The sequence below is a fragment of the Drosophila rhopaloa genome, unplaced genomic scaffold (genome assembly GCF_018152115.1).
Source record: "Drosophila rhopaloa isolate 14029-0021.01 unplaced genomic scaffold, ASM1815211v1 contig_167, whole genome shotgun sequence".
NCBI lineage: Eukaryota > Metazoa > Arthropoda > Insecta > Diptera > Drosophilidae > Drosophila > Drosophila rhopaloa.
In genome coordinates this window covers 1,830,852-1,846,220 of record NW_025335047.1, presented here as the reverse complement: position 1 = coordinate 1,846,220, position 15,369 = coordinate 1,830,852, and the positions used below count along the sequence as shown (strand labels likewise).

The 15,369-nt window shown below is 38.8% G+C and overlaps 2 protein-coding genes across 2 annotated transcripts in view; both read right to left on the bottom strand.

The window, feature by feature from the left end:
- The window catches only part of LOC108046550 (maternal protein pumilio), a 176,198-nt gene extending 164,759 nt beyond the window's left edge, over positions 1–11,439 (bottom strand). Inside the window, 3 exon segments of the mRNA XM_044458758.1 lie at positions 5,537–6,313; positions 7,249–8,361; positions 11,422–11,439. Coding sequence (XP_044314693.1) covers positions 5,537–6,313; positions 7,249–7,548 — 1,077 coding nt within the window. The 5' untranslated portion in view covers positions 7,549–8,361; positions 11,422–11,439.
- A 589-nt stretch (positions 11,440–12,028) lies between these two features.
- Positions 12,029–15,122, bottom strand: LOC108046663 (chromosomal protein D1). The gene is given in 4 exon segments (XM_017126506.2): positions 12,029–13,046; positions 14,298–14,565; positions 14,568–14,921; positions 15,043–15,122. Coding segments are annotated over 3 exon segments (1,095 nt in total). The 5' UTR covers positions 14,706–14,921; positions 15,043–15,122; the 3' UTR covers positions 12,029–12,357.
- Positions 15,123–15,369: the final 247 nt, after the last annotated feature.

Below are 15,369 nucleotides of genomic sequence, written 5' to 3'. Positions count from 1 at the left end.
ATGATTTGCAAACACAAGCTCAAGCAGCTGTTTGATTGCAATGAGAAATGAAGAAGCAGAAAAGAGCAGCCTAATGCGAAACATAAACGCCCTACCTCTAAAAAAGTTAACAAAACCTATCTTTACATATTTAATATACTGTTGCAATAAAAAATACAGTACCAGAAGAAGCTTACATTGAATGTCTCTGCTCGGGCGACAAAAAATCGTTCACTCCGTTGGGCGCCAAAATATTAACTGATCCTGTTTTATGACTGTTCTGTTTATTTGCAATGGAAACAACAGACACTTTAAATATGGTTATACATATTAGAAAACTCACATAGAGAGTATTACAATTTTTTTATTAGTTTCCATTTAGACTTTCCCTTTAAACCACCATTCTAGCAAAGGGGGGGAAGTTAACATACTCTAATTTTAATATAATACACTTTTATTTTAACAAAGCGTGTAACAAAATCTATAAGCTCTTTGTTTATATTCTCCATCTCCGATTCTCCAGTCTTAACCTCCGAGTAATCAAATTGCTCGCGACAGTTGCTGGCAATTAAAATCGTTTGGAGAGCCAAGTCAAACAGTAAAACGAAATTAAATTGTCAAACAATTTGCCGCTGCATTTGAAATGCTTTATTTAATTAATGTAAATGAGTGTGAGCATAGCAAGCTTGTTGAGGGAGTGACGCATAGAGCAGCTGCCATCTCAGCTGACCACCCGGTTTAGATAATCGAGAAAAACGTGCAAGGAGACAGATAAATGTGGCAACAATAAAAAGCAATAACCTCACAAGTGAGAAGTGCGGAGCAGAGAGCGAGAAAGAGAGATAGAAACTAAACCAGGTCTAGCCGGCAATGCAAATCAATCAAATCCGATGAAGTTACCGTCGACGTCGCAGTTGGCGTCGATGGATTCGGCACAACTAACTACCAAAATTACAGTGGAACTTTCCTACCAACAATTAGTAGTCTCTTAAAACCAGGAACCGAAAATGGTTTATTCTCTTATTATTTGAAAGCAAATCTTTCAATAAACTTTACGAAAAAAAAAGATTTTAAGAAATATAACTAGGTATATCTTTAACTATTTTGTCTAAAGAATTCGCGTTTTAAACTTCATAATCTACAGCCTCAACTCTCATAATTTTTGTTTGTTAATGCCTGGCATATGCCCATCGCATACAATGTCGTGTGAAAAACATGATTTAAGAGATAAGGTTGTAATAAAAGTTCCACTGTGCTTCAGGAAAACAACAATCACACACATTTTCCTTCATTATCATCAAAGCATAGCGCGTCTTGGATGTTGGAAAATTGCAAACGTTTCAGCTAATTGGCGAGAGAGGGAGAGCCGGAGAAAAGAGAAAGACAGAAAGAGACGTTGGCGACTCCGACTGAGCGGCATTTGTTCAATTAGAACGTAAACGTTTATGAGAATGGGTGGCGGGGTGGGCGGTAAGTGGAAGGAGTGGCTTGTAGTCTAGAGCTGGGCTAAATGAGAATGAAAAGAAAGAAGTTGGCGTGAAAAAAGTCGGAGCACCGGCAAACTAGGAAAATGCACAGAGACAAAGGTGAAAAAAACAAGAAAATGAAAACTAACGAATTCAGAACTGTATTTAAAACAAACAAAAATGATTTGCCAATTTATATTTTGGGAACGGTATAGATAATTTACCAACACACCCAACGAACAGTATAACAAATTGAAATTAAATTTCAAGTAAATTTTAGATTACTAATTATATTTAAAAATTCGTTGAATAAGGTTTCAGCTATTTGCTCCAATTACTTTTAAGTTAAATTATTAAAAAATAATTGCTCACCACCTAAAAATTAAAATATAGTTCCATAACACATTTAGATTTGTTGAAGAAATATGATTTAGAAAGAGCTGAATTTAGTTATTAATTTACAAAGGAAGTAGCAAATTTGTTTACTTTTTTGGTTTTCCAAACCAATTGGAGAACAAAAAAACCAACAACTATGAAAGGAGGACAACAAAAACAATCAACAATGCTCGAAAAGCTTCTTAACAGAGATGTTCCAATTAGGAAACCCATTATCCAACCAGAAAACGCAAACGGAACGGGGGAAAAAGCTGCGCTCAAAATCAGATACCTCACACTGAGACAAATTCACAAGCACACACACACATATATCATTACACGCAAAAAAAGCAACAACAAAATGTAAGAGGGGTGAAGACACAGAGGTGGGGAAAAGGGGGACTGGATGGGGATGAGAACTCGCGGAGGATGAGTAAGCACCAGAGACAACATAAAAGAATCGCAGTAACAAGAACACCGCATGCACTGGAAAAAGAGCCTCGATATATGAAAAATCAAAAAGGTTGTATTCTATTCCGATTTGAAAATAATAAATAATATTAAATTGAAAATATCTCTGTATTGAAAATTGCAATATAGATCTTCTGCCTCTGCACAAGTTCAAGTCCAACCGCCCAGTGAATAAATAAGTATTAATTATTATATTAAAAATCTATTTTTTTGCTGTGCAGAGAACAAATTTGAAGAAGGGGCCAAAGAAACAGAAAAGAAGCAGAATGCGCCACATGCAGAGCAACAACAAAAAGTAATGCAAGTGAAACAATGAGCAAACTCATCAACAACAACAACACAGAAGAATCGTTGTCGCACCTCTTCTCCCCTTTCTTCATCCACTCTCTCATTCTTTTTCTCACCATCCTCCTGCTCCCCATTTTTCTATTCCATTCCGTTTCGTTCCGCCCGGCTGTTAAGCGCAAATCAATGACCTACGACATCAACAAGAGCGCATCAAACACACACGCAAAGCCATAAGTGGGAATGAGAGAGTGGAGAGATAGTTCTTGAAGAGATGAGTATGAAGGAAAGAGATAGCACTTGGTAGGTGCGGGACGTAGTGGGAAAAGGGAGCAGATAGATGGGGAGAAAGATGCAAGGAGCTTTGCGAACTGCGGCAGTTGCCGTTGTCTGCGATTCTTAACCCCCCACAAACAAGTGTAGTCCAACTACAGGAAAGACTCGACAGAAATAAGATTTACCTTCTTTCTATCTTACAATTACAACATTTCTGAAGATGATAAACTATAAAGATACATCATATTAAAAATTCTTCAACATTGTTTTTTAAATTTTTGTTTCATTTTGAACAAAATAAGAAACATTTAAACTTTGCTCAAAAATATTTTTTGTGAGATATTAAATTTGAAAAAAAATTTTTGTTTAGTTTTTCAGAGTTCCATGTTTATAGACATCTAAATTGAGTACCCACTGTACCCCACACAGAATTATTATTCCATTTGCGACCCAATCCACTGCTTTCTGTAAGGAGAGCAAAAGCAGTAAGCTTAACAAAACTGGAGTAACAGCGCCAGACGCCAAAAGGAAACGACGAATAAGGGGAAGAGGAAGAATATCAACAAAGGAACAGAAAACGCAAGGACAACAAGAACTTTGCTGAAGCTCTCTTTTGGCACGACTTCAGTTTTTTGGGTTTATTTTTAAGGGACCTCCTGCTAAGAGGTCCTTATTTTGTTCTTTCCATTCCTTCTGCCTCTCGCATAAATGCAATAAATATTTTCTTCCTCTTGTTCAAAACCTGCCCTTCATGGTTTTTGCTCAAAGAGAGAGAGTTAGAGAGATTGCACAATGTTTGCACAAAAGGAGGTTGTTCTAAAGATAAACATAAAAAATGGTGACACTAGAAGTAAAAAGTCAAGACACAAAAAGTTTGTAATAGATTATGTGTTGAATTCTGTTGAACTTATCAAATAAACAAAAATAAAAATATTTTACAATTTAATTATAATTAAACAACACAATTCTTAACAAACATTATTATTATATTCCATATTTTATCGATGAACTGCATCAAATCTTTATATAAAATATAACCTAATTTTAAATAAACAAAAAGGTAGTTTGCGTTATTATCTGCCTTTAAATTCAAAAATGTCTTTTTTCGTTTTTGATAGTAAAGGGTATCCAAACTTCAGCACAGCCCATAAATGTTTCGAATCGACAATTTGCTTGATAAAAACATAATCGATTGCGGAGCAACCAACACACTTGCACATGCAAGCCTTGCATTGTGTGCGAAGGAAGTGAAAAGGAAATTGCAGTGCCAGGTGACAAGGGGAATCACCGGGAGCAAAGGTTGGAAAGGGATGGCACGAACAGGTGAGCGAAGGACCAGACGGGTGAAATTCTTTAATTAAAATAGCATTTCCTATAAACAATTGTGACATAACAAGAACTTCTCCATTCCACAGCATCACACAACTCATTAGTTCCCAGTATTAAATTCTTTCGTTTATAAATTGCAGGTAGTATAGCTTCTGGCTCAAATACCAGTAGTCGAGTTCTCAAGTCATCAGATTTACCGACGGACAGGTGAGTGGACAGGTGTGTGAGTATGCGAGTGAGTGTGTTTGTGCGGCATGTGCAATGTTCTGGCTTTATAAGGTTGAAAAATTGCAACCGGAATGGGATCTATGTATCGCAGCCCCGCCTCTTTCTGCTCTTCCCCTATATTTCCACATTTATCTCCATTAGCAGTGCAGCAAAGACACGAATAAAGCAGCTCACACAGCGCGAAGAAAAAGAATGAAGAGCCAAACAAGAACCCAAAGAGTGGTAAAATGAGAAAAATAGATACTAATCAAAAACTGACATTGTAGAAAAAACTTAACCAATATCTTAAAGCATGAGAGAACTACTTTCAAAACTCAGTGAAATAAAAAGATCATTCCATTAAGTAGTAAACCCTTATCGTAGGTTTCATAGTTTCACAAATATTAAACCACAATTGAAACCAAACCAAGTTTGTAATGTACAAAATTAAAATAATAAGGACTCAACGTCCTAAACCAACAAAAAAACAAGCATCCTTATATAAGAATTGGGGATTGAAAACGGAAAAGTTTTCGCCAAAATTCGAACTAAGAAAAACGAGGGAAAAGCCCAAAAAACACAAACAAAGGCAAGCAAAATTATTGATTAACCTAAAATGAAAATATCATCAAGTGTATTGAAATGGTTAAAGTTTTGCCTACTTTATTTTTATTTGGGGATAAACTTTCGATTTAAATATGTAAGGGCTCTATTAAGGCCACTTAGCAATAACTTTCTGTTTGTTGTGTTTGCAAAGTTGGGTTTTCCTATTTAATGGGCATATATCAATAATCGGTAATGATGACAAACACCATTACGCATTTATTCAAGGATATTCAGTCATCATTCTGACATAAGAAATTAAATTGAAGTCATTTCAAAATTCGTGATTGAAAAGATGGAAAACTGAACTACTAATAGCCAATAGTCAACCCAAATCTTATAGTCAAACTAGCATTCTATGTATGAACAATCCATATCAAGAGTTTGGTTTACCAGATAAACTTATTAGCAGTGAAAAGGGCTGATTAATATTTCGGTTATCGGTTGAACTAAAGGTTAACCAAAGGTGCATGTATTGTACCAACACGATATTGACTAGTATAATTTTCCCCCGCTTTTTGAGAATAAATTAACATATTACTCACCGCTGCATTCCGATTGGCGGCCGCAACAACTGAGCTGTTCATGTATTGATTCTGTGGCGGCATCATTGCAGTACCCATGGGCACCGTAGTCTGGCCACCCATGTAGACATAGTCTTGCGGTCCTCCGGCTCCTGGAGGACCTAGTGGCGGTGGCTTGGCCATTCCACCATTCATTCCTGGATGCATGGCTCCACCATGATGATCGTACATATTGCCGCCGGATTGGGCATAAGATCCCATATGACCCAAGGCAGCGGCATGATTCAGCAAATTTGAATTGTACTGGCCGGGATGTTGCTGCTGCTGCTGCTGTTGTTGCTGCTGCTGGCCGGGATGTTGGATGCCCAGTCCGTTGCCATTGCCCAGTCCATTGCCACCGCCCATTAGATGATGTGGATGTCCCTGATTCTGTGCCTGCTGCTGCTGTGGATGTTGTTGATGCTGATGTTGCTGCTGCTGTTGGGCTGCAACGGCGGCTGCTGCCTGCGACATCATATGGTTGTGCTTCGCCACCGCCGCTGCCTGTTGCATGGCGGCCATATTGGCGGCTGCTGCGGCCATCGATGGATGATGCATACCACCATTCGTGCCGGAGCCACCATTATTCCCACCACCAGCTCCACCGCCTCCTCCACCTCCGCCCATGCTGCCCAATCCACTGCCCATGCCGATGGTTCCAATGGCGCCGGGGCCACCATTACTTCCATTGCCTGGCGGTCCGCCGGGAGCTGCATTAGCCGGATTCATCGGCGGATTGTACTTCCATTTGTCCGGGTTCTGCAAGTGGAAATGAAACATAAGCATAACTTTAGCTTAAATCAAGTCATAATTTAAATTAATTTTTACATATGAAACTTTACTGATAACTGTTTAGAAGTTTGTGATTTTCATAATGTTTTACAATCTAAGATTTTAATCTCTCTTTTAAGTTAATAGTAAGCTTTAAAACCTAAAACCAAAGCCATTTATTATTTTAATATTTGATGTATTTTGTATTTATATATATATAATATATTAACAATCAAAATAAAGATTTTTCATTAAAAGCCAGCTAAAGGCAAGGAGTTGAAACGAAAAATAAACAATTTTCCTACTCAATATATGTATAACTTTTCTTCACCATCTTCTTTAGCCTTTGCTATCCTTTTCTTATGTTTTCATTGGCTGCGGTCTCAATGCCAAATTGTGATAATCTGTTTATGCAACCATTTTTGGCAGACACCGACCTTTGCAACTTATACAATCTGCGGAGGTCAACTGAGGCAGAAGTAAAGCCACTTTCACCCCCTCAAATAAAGAAATCGAGACGCCGCCAAAACTAATCAAGAAGCAGCCCAGCAAAAATGACCAAATTCCGAGACGTAAAATTAATTGTCAAAAAAATTGAAGAAAAATAATAAATAAATGTGTCTTCCGAATCAAATTGCGTAATTTGCAATGCTAAAAGTTTTCCTTAAACAAAACATTAATCACTGTGGACGACAGTACACATAGTGACGAAACGATATTCGTTCATAAGTTATTTAAAAAAAAACAAAATAATTTTAAGGCTCTTTTAATTTTGGTAGGATTTAACTTCTATCTCCCATTTTATTCTAGTCTATTCTCAAGGAAATGATATTTAAGGTAATTAATTTTGATGGATTGAAGAGTTAAATAGGGAACTCTGCTACTGAAATCAATAGGTATCAATAGGGATCTGGGATACTTACATCAATGCCGTGGCCGTCGTCCCCGCACGCCCATCGCGTCTGCTGTTGCTTCTGGGCAAAGTGGGCGGCGTACTCGGCGGCAGCGGCCTCGTGCAAGGTCGAGCCCACGGCACCGACCCCGGGCACACCGCCGCCCACTCCGCCCACGCCCACACCGCCCGGCGAGGGGCGTTGCTGGAAGACATAGCCATCGGCGGCATCCTGCGAAACGCCACCGCGAGTTCCTACCACAATGGCATCCGTGCCAACGCCGACTCCTCCGCGGCCATTGCGATCATCGTTGCCACCCAAAAACTTCATGTGTTGCTGGTGTTGCTGCTGTTGGTGTTGCTGCTGCTGCTGCTGCTGATGTTGCTGTTGCTGCTGGTGTTGCTGATGAAGTTGTTGAAAATAGGGCGGTGGTGGACCGTAATGTTGCTGCTGCTGTTGATGTTGCTGGTAGAGTTGCTGCTGCTGGTGTTGCTGTTGCTGCTGCTGCTGTTGATGTTGCTGCTGCTGCTGCTGCGGCGAAGGCGTCGATATGGCAATTGTGGGCGCGGTTAGGAGCTCAATTTTGGAAGCTTTTCCTAGCTGTCGCAGCTGACAATTTTGCGCGTATTGCCAACTTTGATTGGTTTTACTTCAATTCTTTAACCACACGCGTTTTATAACTCGATTCGTTTCGAATATTCACAAATTGTTCTTTTTCTGCTCTTTTTTATACTTTCTCTCCAGATTTACACTTGTTTTTGTTGTAAAAGAAACCACACTTTTTGCTTATTATATTTAACATTTAATTTACAGGCTTTGCTGAGATTTTTTCATACACTCTTTGCTAAAAAAAAAATTATTTTTCTTCGTTTGGTTTGGTTGTCGGGGTTGGTTTTTTTTTTTTACATAAATTTACACAAAAATTATTAATAATATTTTACACAGTTGCACAGCTGTTGTTGTTGGGACTTAACGAAACTGAACTTTATTTATTTAATTACGTATGAGAATTGGTTAAAACTTGAATTTTTACAAATTGATTTTTGAGAATTCTGGAATTGCCGTTTATTAATGTAGTTTTTTAATTATAATTAGGATGAATTTTAATTTACACGACGTTTTAATGATGAAAATATACACAAACTGAAATGAAAAAATAATGGAAAACGAGATTAGTTTACCATGCATTATTTTTTAGAAGAAAAACCCTAGGTGAAACAGAATAATGGGAATTCTAAATTATTTTTTTTTAAAGATTTTTGTGAAATACAAGGTACATTTTGTGTTCCCACTTGAAAAACACTCGAACCACTGTACTTTTGTGCGATTAAAAACTTTGAGCTGGTCATGGTAAAGAAAAGAATCCGATAACACATACAGTAGACAGAGCGCATAATAATAATCAACAAAATACAGCGCACAAGGGGCGAATAAAAGCAAAACAAATTCTTCTAAAACTGAAAGACGAGTAAGGCAAATACTAGCCATGATTTCCTCATTATGAAAACAATAACAAAGTCGATGCGATGGGGCGGAAAGGGGGGCGGGTCGTTTGAGGAACAGGAGTCCCAAGAACAAGTTAAAGAAGAAGACTGTCCATAGAAGAACAACGCAAAGCTGAATCATGCGCGAAAAATACGGAAAATAAAATTAGCTTTTCTCAAAAACCAATTCGAGAAATACCCTAAAAAGCGTATAATTTTTTAATAGCAGCATAATATATTAATTTAAATAAAGTAATGCATTAACGAGGGCCCTGGGATTTTGTACTATGTTCTAATTTGTTACATTTTATTTTGTAAGCCTTAAATACACAAAGAAATATAAATTAAAAAATGAAAAGTAGTAACTTTGTTTAAAAACTTTGATTAAAAAATAAATGGTAATAAAATGTACATACAATTATAATAACCCTTAAACTACAAACAATTTTCAAGTTTTGGCCATTATCTATCATAAACGCTTAAAATCGTAACAAAAAGTATGAAAAAGATAAGAATTGGATTTATAATAATAATAGTAATGAGTATTCAGAGATAAAGAAAAATGATAAAAACCCATATTATAAGCACTGACCAAACTTAATAAAATCGCTTATAAACTTTGGAAATTATAAAATTATAAAAAGTTCGGCCCAACAAGTTACTTAATTTGTGTAAATTAAAGCAACGAAAAGGATTAAAATAATAAACGTATATAAACAGTAAATTAAAATTGAAACGAGGTACCAACATTATTAGTTAAAGGTTTATCAGGTGAGTTCCTTTCAAATCAAAAACGTTTAGAAACTGGGATACAAAAAAACTCTTTATACGAAAACCCTAGTTAGTTCATCGTTTGGTTTAATGATCTTAAATATATATATATCTGGTGCTTGGCAAAGTTCTGGACAGAATTATAGCGCCCCCCGCGAAGGGAAACAAAAAGCGCAAAGACAGCAGGCGTAAATGGGACGGTTGAAGGGGTGGTGGGGCGTTAGGAGAGGGGCGGTTGAAAATGGAAAACACATAAAATTAACATACACACGGAGGAGCAAGAACAACAACAACAGCAACAACGATGCCGGCAGACGATGAGCGAATGGCAAAGAAACCGAAACGAAGACGAAGGAAGGCGAAAGGCGGCCGCAACATTTGAGGTTACGTTTTCAACGAGAAGAATGCGAGTGGGTCGGATTTTTTTGGGTTGTTTACGAGAATCTCCATCTCTTATTTTCCGACACCTCCCCCCCAAAACGACGCCTTAGCAGAGAGACAAGTGCAGCATGCGAAAAGGGATAGAGAGCGAGAGAGAGTGATTGCTGGGCCCCTGGAAACACGCACACACCCACACGCACACTCGGGAATATAAAAACAAACAAAGATAAACCATAAAAGAGATGCCTGAAAAACAAAGGAGGCACGGCTAACAAATCATTAATTATAAAAGCCCATCGAATAATTTAATATTTTAGTAGTCAAGTGTTCTTATTGGGAAAATTACGTATATACAAATGCAAGGCGTCCCGAGAGAGAGGGAGAGAGAGCACGCACACACACATTAGGATGGTGGAGGAGGGAGAGGAGGAAGAAGCAGAGCAGCCAAATGGCCGCCGCTCAAAAAAAAAGGAAGAACACTATGGAATAAGGAAATAATGAAACACACACATTTGCACACACGCACAATCGGAAAAATATTTCACCAACAAAAAAGGAATCATATCAATATTCAGGCACACTCACTTAATTGATTTTTACGTTATTCGGGCAAAATATCAAGTAAATTTGCAAACTATTTATACATGTTTGCATATATACAAAAAGCGGTCTGGAAATACACACACATGCCGCCGTAGTGAAAAAGGAAACCCGATGATGACAATGTAAAACGAAACAGGAGTATTTTACGGTTTTTCTTTTTCGAAACACTTACACATGAACTTAAAAAAGCCTTCGCATTTGCATTTCCTTTGATGGTGTGTGTGCTTTCGTTTAATACGAAATTTAGATTATTTAAATTACAATTATTTACACAGGATGATGAAGAAGAAATCGGCCAGGAATTTCTTCAACGTCGCCGCCGTCCGTCGCAGAACGATAATAAAAGCGAAATGCAAAGACACACTGGCCAAATACAACTACAACAAAGAGCGAAGGAGAGAGAGGAGAGAACAAGAACCCCAAAATAAGAGCAGTGTTGGCAAACGTGCAAAATCAACAGAGAGAGCGAGTGGGCATGCTCACAGAGAGAGAGGGAGCCCAAAAGACCGACAATTTATTTTACTTTTATTAACATGCGCGCAAAATATTTATATAAATTGATTACACATTTTCTAGTCCTTCTATCACCCCTCTTTTTTATTCACCCTGGCAAATGAATTACGTTTCGCCAGCCAAATTGTTTATATATTATTTATCAATCGATTTTAGGGCATGCCAAATTTGATTAGACGCCAGACGCACACAAACACATGCTCACACACACGCACTCGGACACTAGCGCATATGTACATACACACACCAGGGTGTTTGTTTTGTTTTTGTTTGCGGCTTTTTTTTATCAATTTCTAATTTTTTTTGCAGCCGCAAATTTAATTCTTTTTTCCTTCCGATTGGATATGCGAAAACATGGTTATATTTATCACTTAATTGTACCAGTTATAGTACTCTTTTCATTTTTCGTTGTTGTTGGGCACACACACCTTAGCTTATTTGAAAAATTTACATATTACAAGCACGCCGTTCTAGGTCTGCTTCTTCTTACGCGCGAACATTTAGTGTGACAGCATCGCAACCGTTCAAATATCCTTTTTCGAAACGTACTAAAAAATACTAAAGAATTATAAAGCTAGCCTAAATATACCGATTTCCGTTAAAAACTACCCCATTTCAAAATGCCAATATACTTTTGTATCTTCTGAAAGTTGATTAGCTTAATTTAATTTTAATTTACACCTGATACTTTTCAAATCAATACTCCTCCCAGAATAGTTTATTATAAACGAGCTTTGTGTATTTCACAAAATATTTTACAGTGAATACTAGGTACAATAACCAATTGATTTGCATAAATTGTGTACAAATACTCGAATTCAAAGCAGCTATTTTTTGTATCACGTTTAAGAATCTTTATATTATCCTTTTATATATAAGAAAGGCCCAGACTTGTTAAACCCTCCAAAAAAACACCCATTTTTATGTTTATTTAAATTTGCAAAAATTTAATTAGCTGCAACCGAATAGAATTACATTATTACAATGAAATACTTTCTTATTCAGCAAAAATGATATGGTCTTCCTTGGAACCTTCCCCCAAAGAGAAACATATCGGCTACTCTAATACATATATGTTATTTATTTGAAAATTTAAATCAAATTAAACAATATTTTCCGATTTACACGTCATTACAGTGGAGTGCGTTCTCCGATTTCTTTGCAATAAATCGGAATATGTATGTAGTTATAGTTTGTTGTTCGAGGAGGGGAAGGTTCTCAGGAGTCCTGTTCGACCTCTTCTGGGTTTTTTGTATTTTGTGGTCTTGTGTGCTTAAGGTTTCATTTCATCTTACTAGTAGATAATGAATTTCCTTTCCTTTTTCAATATTCATTTTTTTGTTTGTTGGTTTTGGGGGGTGGTGAGTGGAAATGTATTTTTAAATTTTTAGGCGGCTACCGATTCGGCATCGTTGTAGACGTCCGAAACATAATCCTCGTTGGCATCATTGTCGCCATCGGAGTTCCATTTAAGGCCATCTCCCTTGGTTGTGGGGGATCCGCCCGGGCGACGTCCCTCATCGTTCGACTTCTCCTTCGAGTTGTGCTCGGCCTGGTCGGTGGAATCGGCGTCGTCTGCGTCATCGCTGGTTACTTTCGGGGGACGACCACGGGGCTTGGGATTGCCCTCCTTGGGTGACTTGGCGGCGGCCAGGGAGGGGCGTCCTCGCTTCTTCGGCGCCACAGGCGTCTTCGCTGGCGAACTCTGCACCTCCTCCACCGAGGCCTCCTCATCCTCATCCTCCTCATCCTCGCCATTGTCCTCGGCCACCGCCTTCTCGACCGGAGCGGCATTTGCCTTTGGACGACCGCGTGGGCGACCGGTGGGCACGTAGGCGGTGCTGCCGGACTTGTGCTGTCGCGGACGACCGCGCTTCCTGGGCCCCTGCTCCCCATCGGCATCGGCGTCGTCATCTCCATCGCCATCGCCATTATACACCACTGCCCGCTTCTTCTTCGGTCTTCCCTGGCCGCGTCCCGTGCGCTGTATGTTCAGCTGGACGGCTCCAGTCGGTGGCCGACCCAACGGACGCTTCTCTTCAACGCTGCTACCATCATCGGCGTCATCCTGTTCTTCTGTGGAACAATGCAGGATATGGAAATAGTTAGAAAACAATGCAAAGAGACGGGAAAAGGATAAACCCAAATCCAGGCGAAAACTACATGATTTTGTATTGCTTTAAAGAGGTTCAGAGTTTTGGCCTTAAGTAATAAAACAAACTATAAGAACAAACAAACTCCTCTACTAATATAAACTTGGGAATCCACTATTTTAGATCGTGAAATGAATTTGCATTGTATCCTAATCTTTACATTTCATACTACATAAGTTTTAAGTCTTTTGTTGGGTATGTGAACCAAGCCACAATTTCTTCCCATTTCTAAACGACCGTTTCTATCGCAACGAAAAGGTTCGAGGTTGAGACCTTGGACTCTACCTGAGTTCTGTGTAAGTCTTCAGGTAGCGTTAGGATTTCGTGTAAAACAAACCAGAAAACGATAACCAAACGAAAATGCCGCCTTTTTCAAATCAATTACAGCACGTGGATATTCTTTTGCCAAGGTGTGCAGTTATGCTTTTAAAGGGATACATACAGAAGTACGAAAATGCTAATATTTTGAAAGAAACAAATTATTTAAAATGGGAAATGAAATTATGAACAATGAAAGTCGTGATGAGTCTTTGAATGAAAAAATATAAAAACAAAATATCAAAAACAACAAAGCTAAGAATGCAAATAGTTATTGAATATTAGGCAGTACTGTACCTAAGTGCGAAATAAAATGCGGAACTCATAGTAGATTTGAAGATTACAAAGATTTGGAATTATTACGATCTTGAAACGAACTTCTTATGTGTGTTGCATATTAAGTACACACTGTGCACAAAAGCCAAAAAAAAGAAAGGATAATGGGAATTCACAAGATTGAATGCATCTTTTTTTTTGCATTAATTGATGCAAACTGAATAATCAGATTTTTAAAAATAAACAAAAACTGCGAAGTGTGGCGCAAACAGCCTTTCCGGTTTTTTCATAGTTGAGTGCATACTGTACAAAACTACTAAATAAATTAAGTTTTTATTATATACAAAAAATAATTAGTTTAACGTAACTCGAATTTCTTTGTCAGAGAAAACCTATTTAAGGCAAAATGGGAATACCATACTATTGAGAGCATAAAGTGCAAAATATTTGCATTCGAGATACACAGTGCATAGAATGCAATCTTGCATTTGTTGTTGCGTTGTTTTGGCATATTGTGTGCATACTGTACATGAATGAGACCTGAAAAGGCGTCTTATGATAGTAAATGTTTTGGACCTACCCTCTTCCTCGCTGTCGCTGGGCTGGTGCTTCTTGGGCCTGCCGGCTTTGCGTTTCTTGGCGGCTGATCCGGGCGTCTTTACCCCCTCGCCACCGCTCCCCTTGGGACGACCCCTGCCCTTCGCCGGCGGGGGGGAGGTGTTGTTCTGCTCCTCGTCGGAGGCCTCCTGCTCCTCCTCATGCTCTGGCTCCTCCTCTTCCTCCTCGTCGTCGTCGTCGTCTTTTTGGATTTTGGCCGCCTTGGGCGGACGACCCCGCTGACCCCCCCGCCGCCACCAGCACCACCCTTATTCTTGGCGGGACGACCGCGTTTTTTCGCGCCTGGCGATGTAGCCACGGCTGACGATCCGCCTCCTCCAGCACCGGACTTTGGTGGCCGGCCGCGCTTCTTAACAGCAACTTCCTCCATGTTTGGAAGCGATTTAATTAGCAAGCGGAATAAAGAAAATCCTTTTTTTTCTGCGCCTTTTTTAGCGGCGTCCCTTCACACACACAATCGCAAGCGGGCACACACACACAAACACAGACGGTTGCTGAAACGCGCTCTCTCTTGCACGCACACACTGGCACTATTATTTTCGCTTGCCTCCTCTTCTTCTCCGCTTTTTGTTTGCCGAAAATCGAGCTGGAAAAATATATGCAGAAAAAACAATTTAGTCACCGATTCAAATGCGGAAAAATGTAGAAAAATAATGTGAAAAATTTGCAGAAAAACCATAATTTTTGGAGACCAGGAAAACGCTTACTTGCTTACTTACTTGCTTGGGCAATTTTTAATTGTAAAATACGCGCACGCTACTAGTACAGTTTAGGTGGTAACAATCGATGGAGCTATCGATGCATCGGGTCTGGCTTATCGATTTAAATAGAATTAGGGATTTGGCATTAGCCGCGACTTAAACCATCGCTCTTTTGAGCGAGTGCGCGAACCGATCTTTTAAATCTAACGGAAAACAATCGATCACTTGGAACAAAATTTAAAATTCAAATTCAAATTTGAATTTTGAACGTAATTAAATCAAAGCCAAATCTCTTAAAAAAATGTTATTTCAAAAACATGACTTCAAATACTT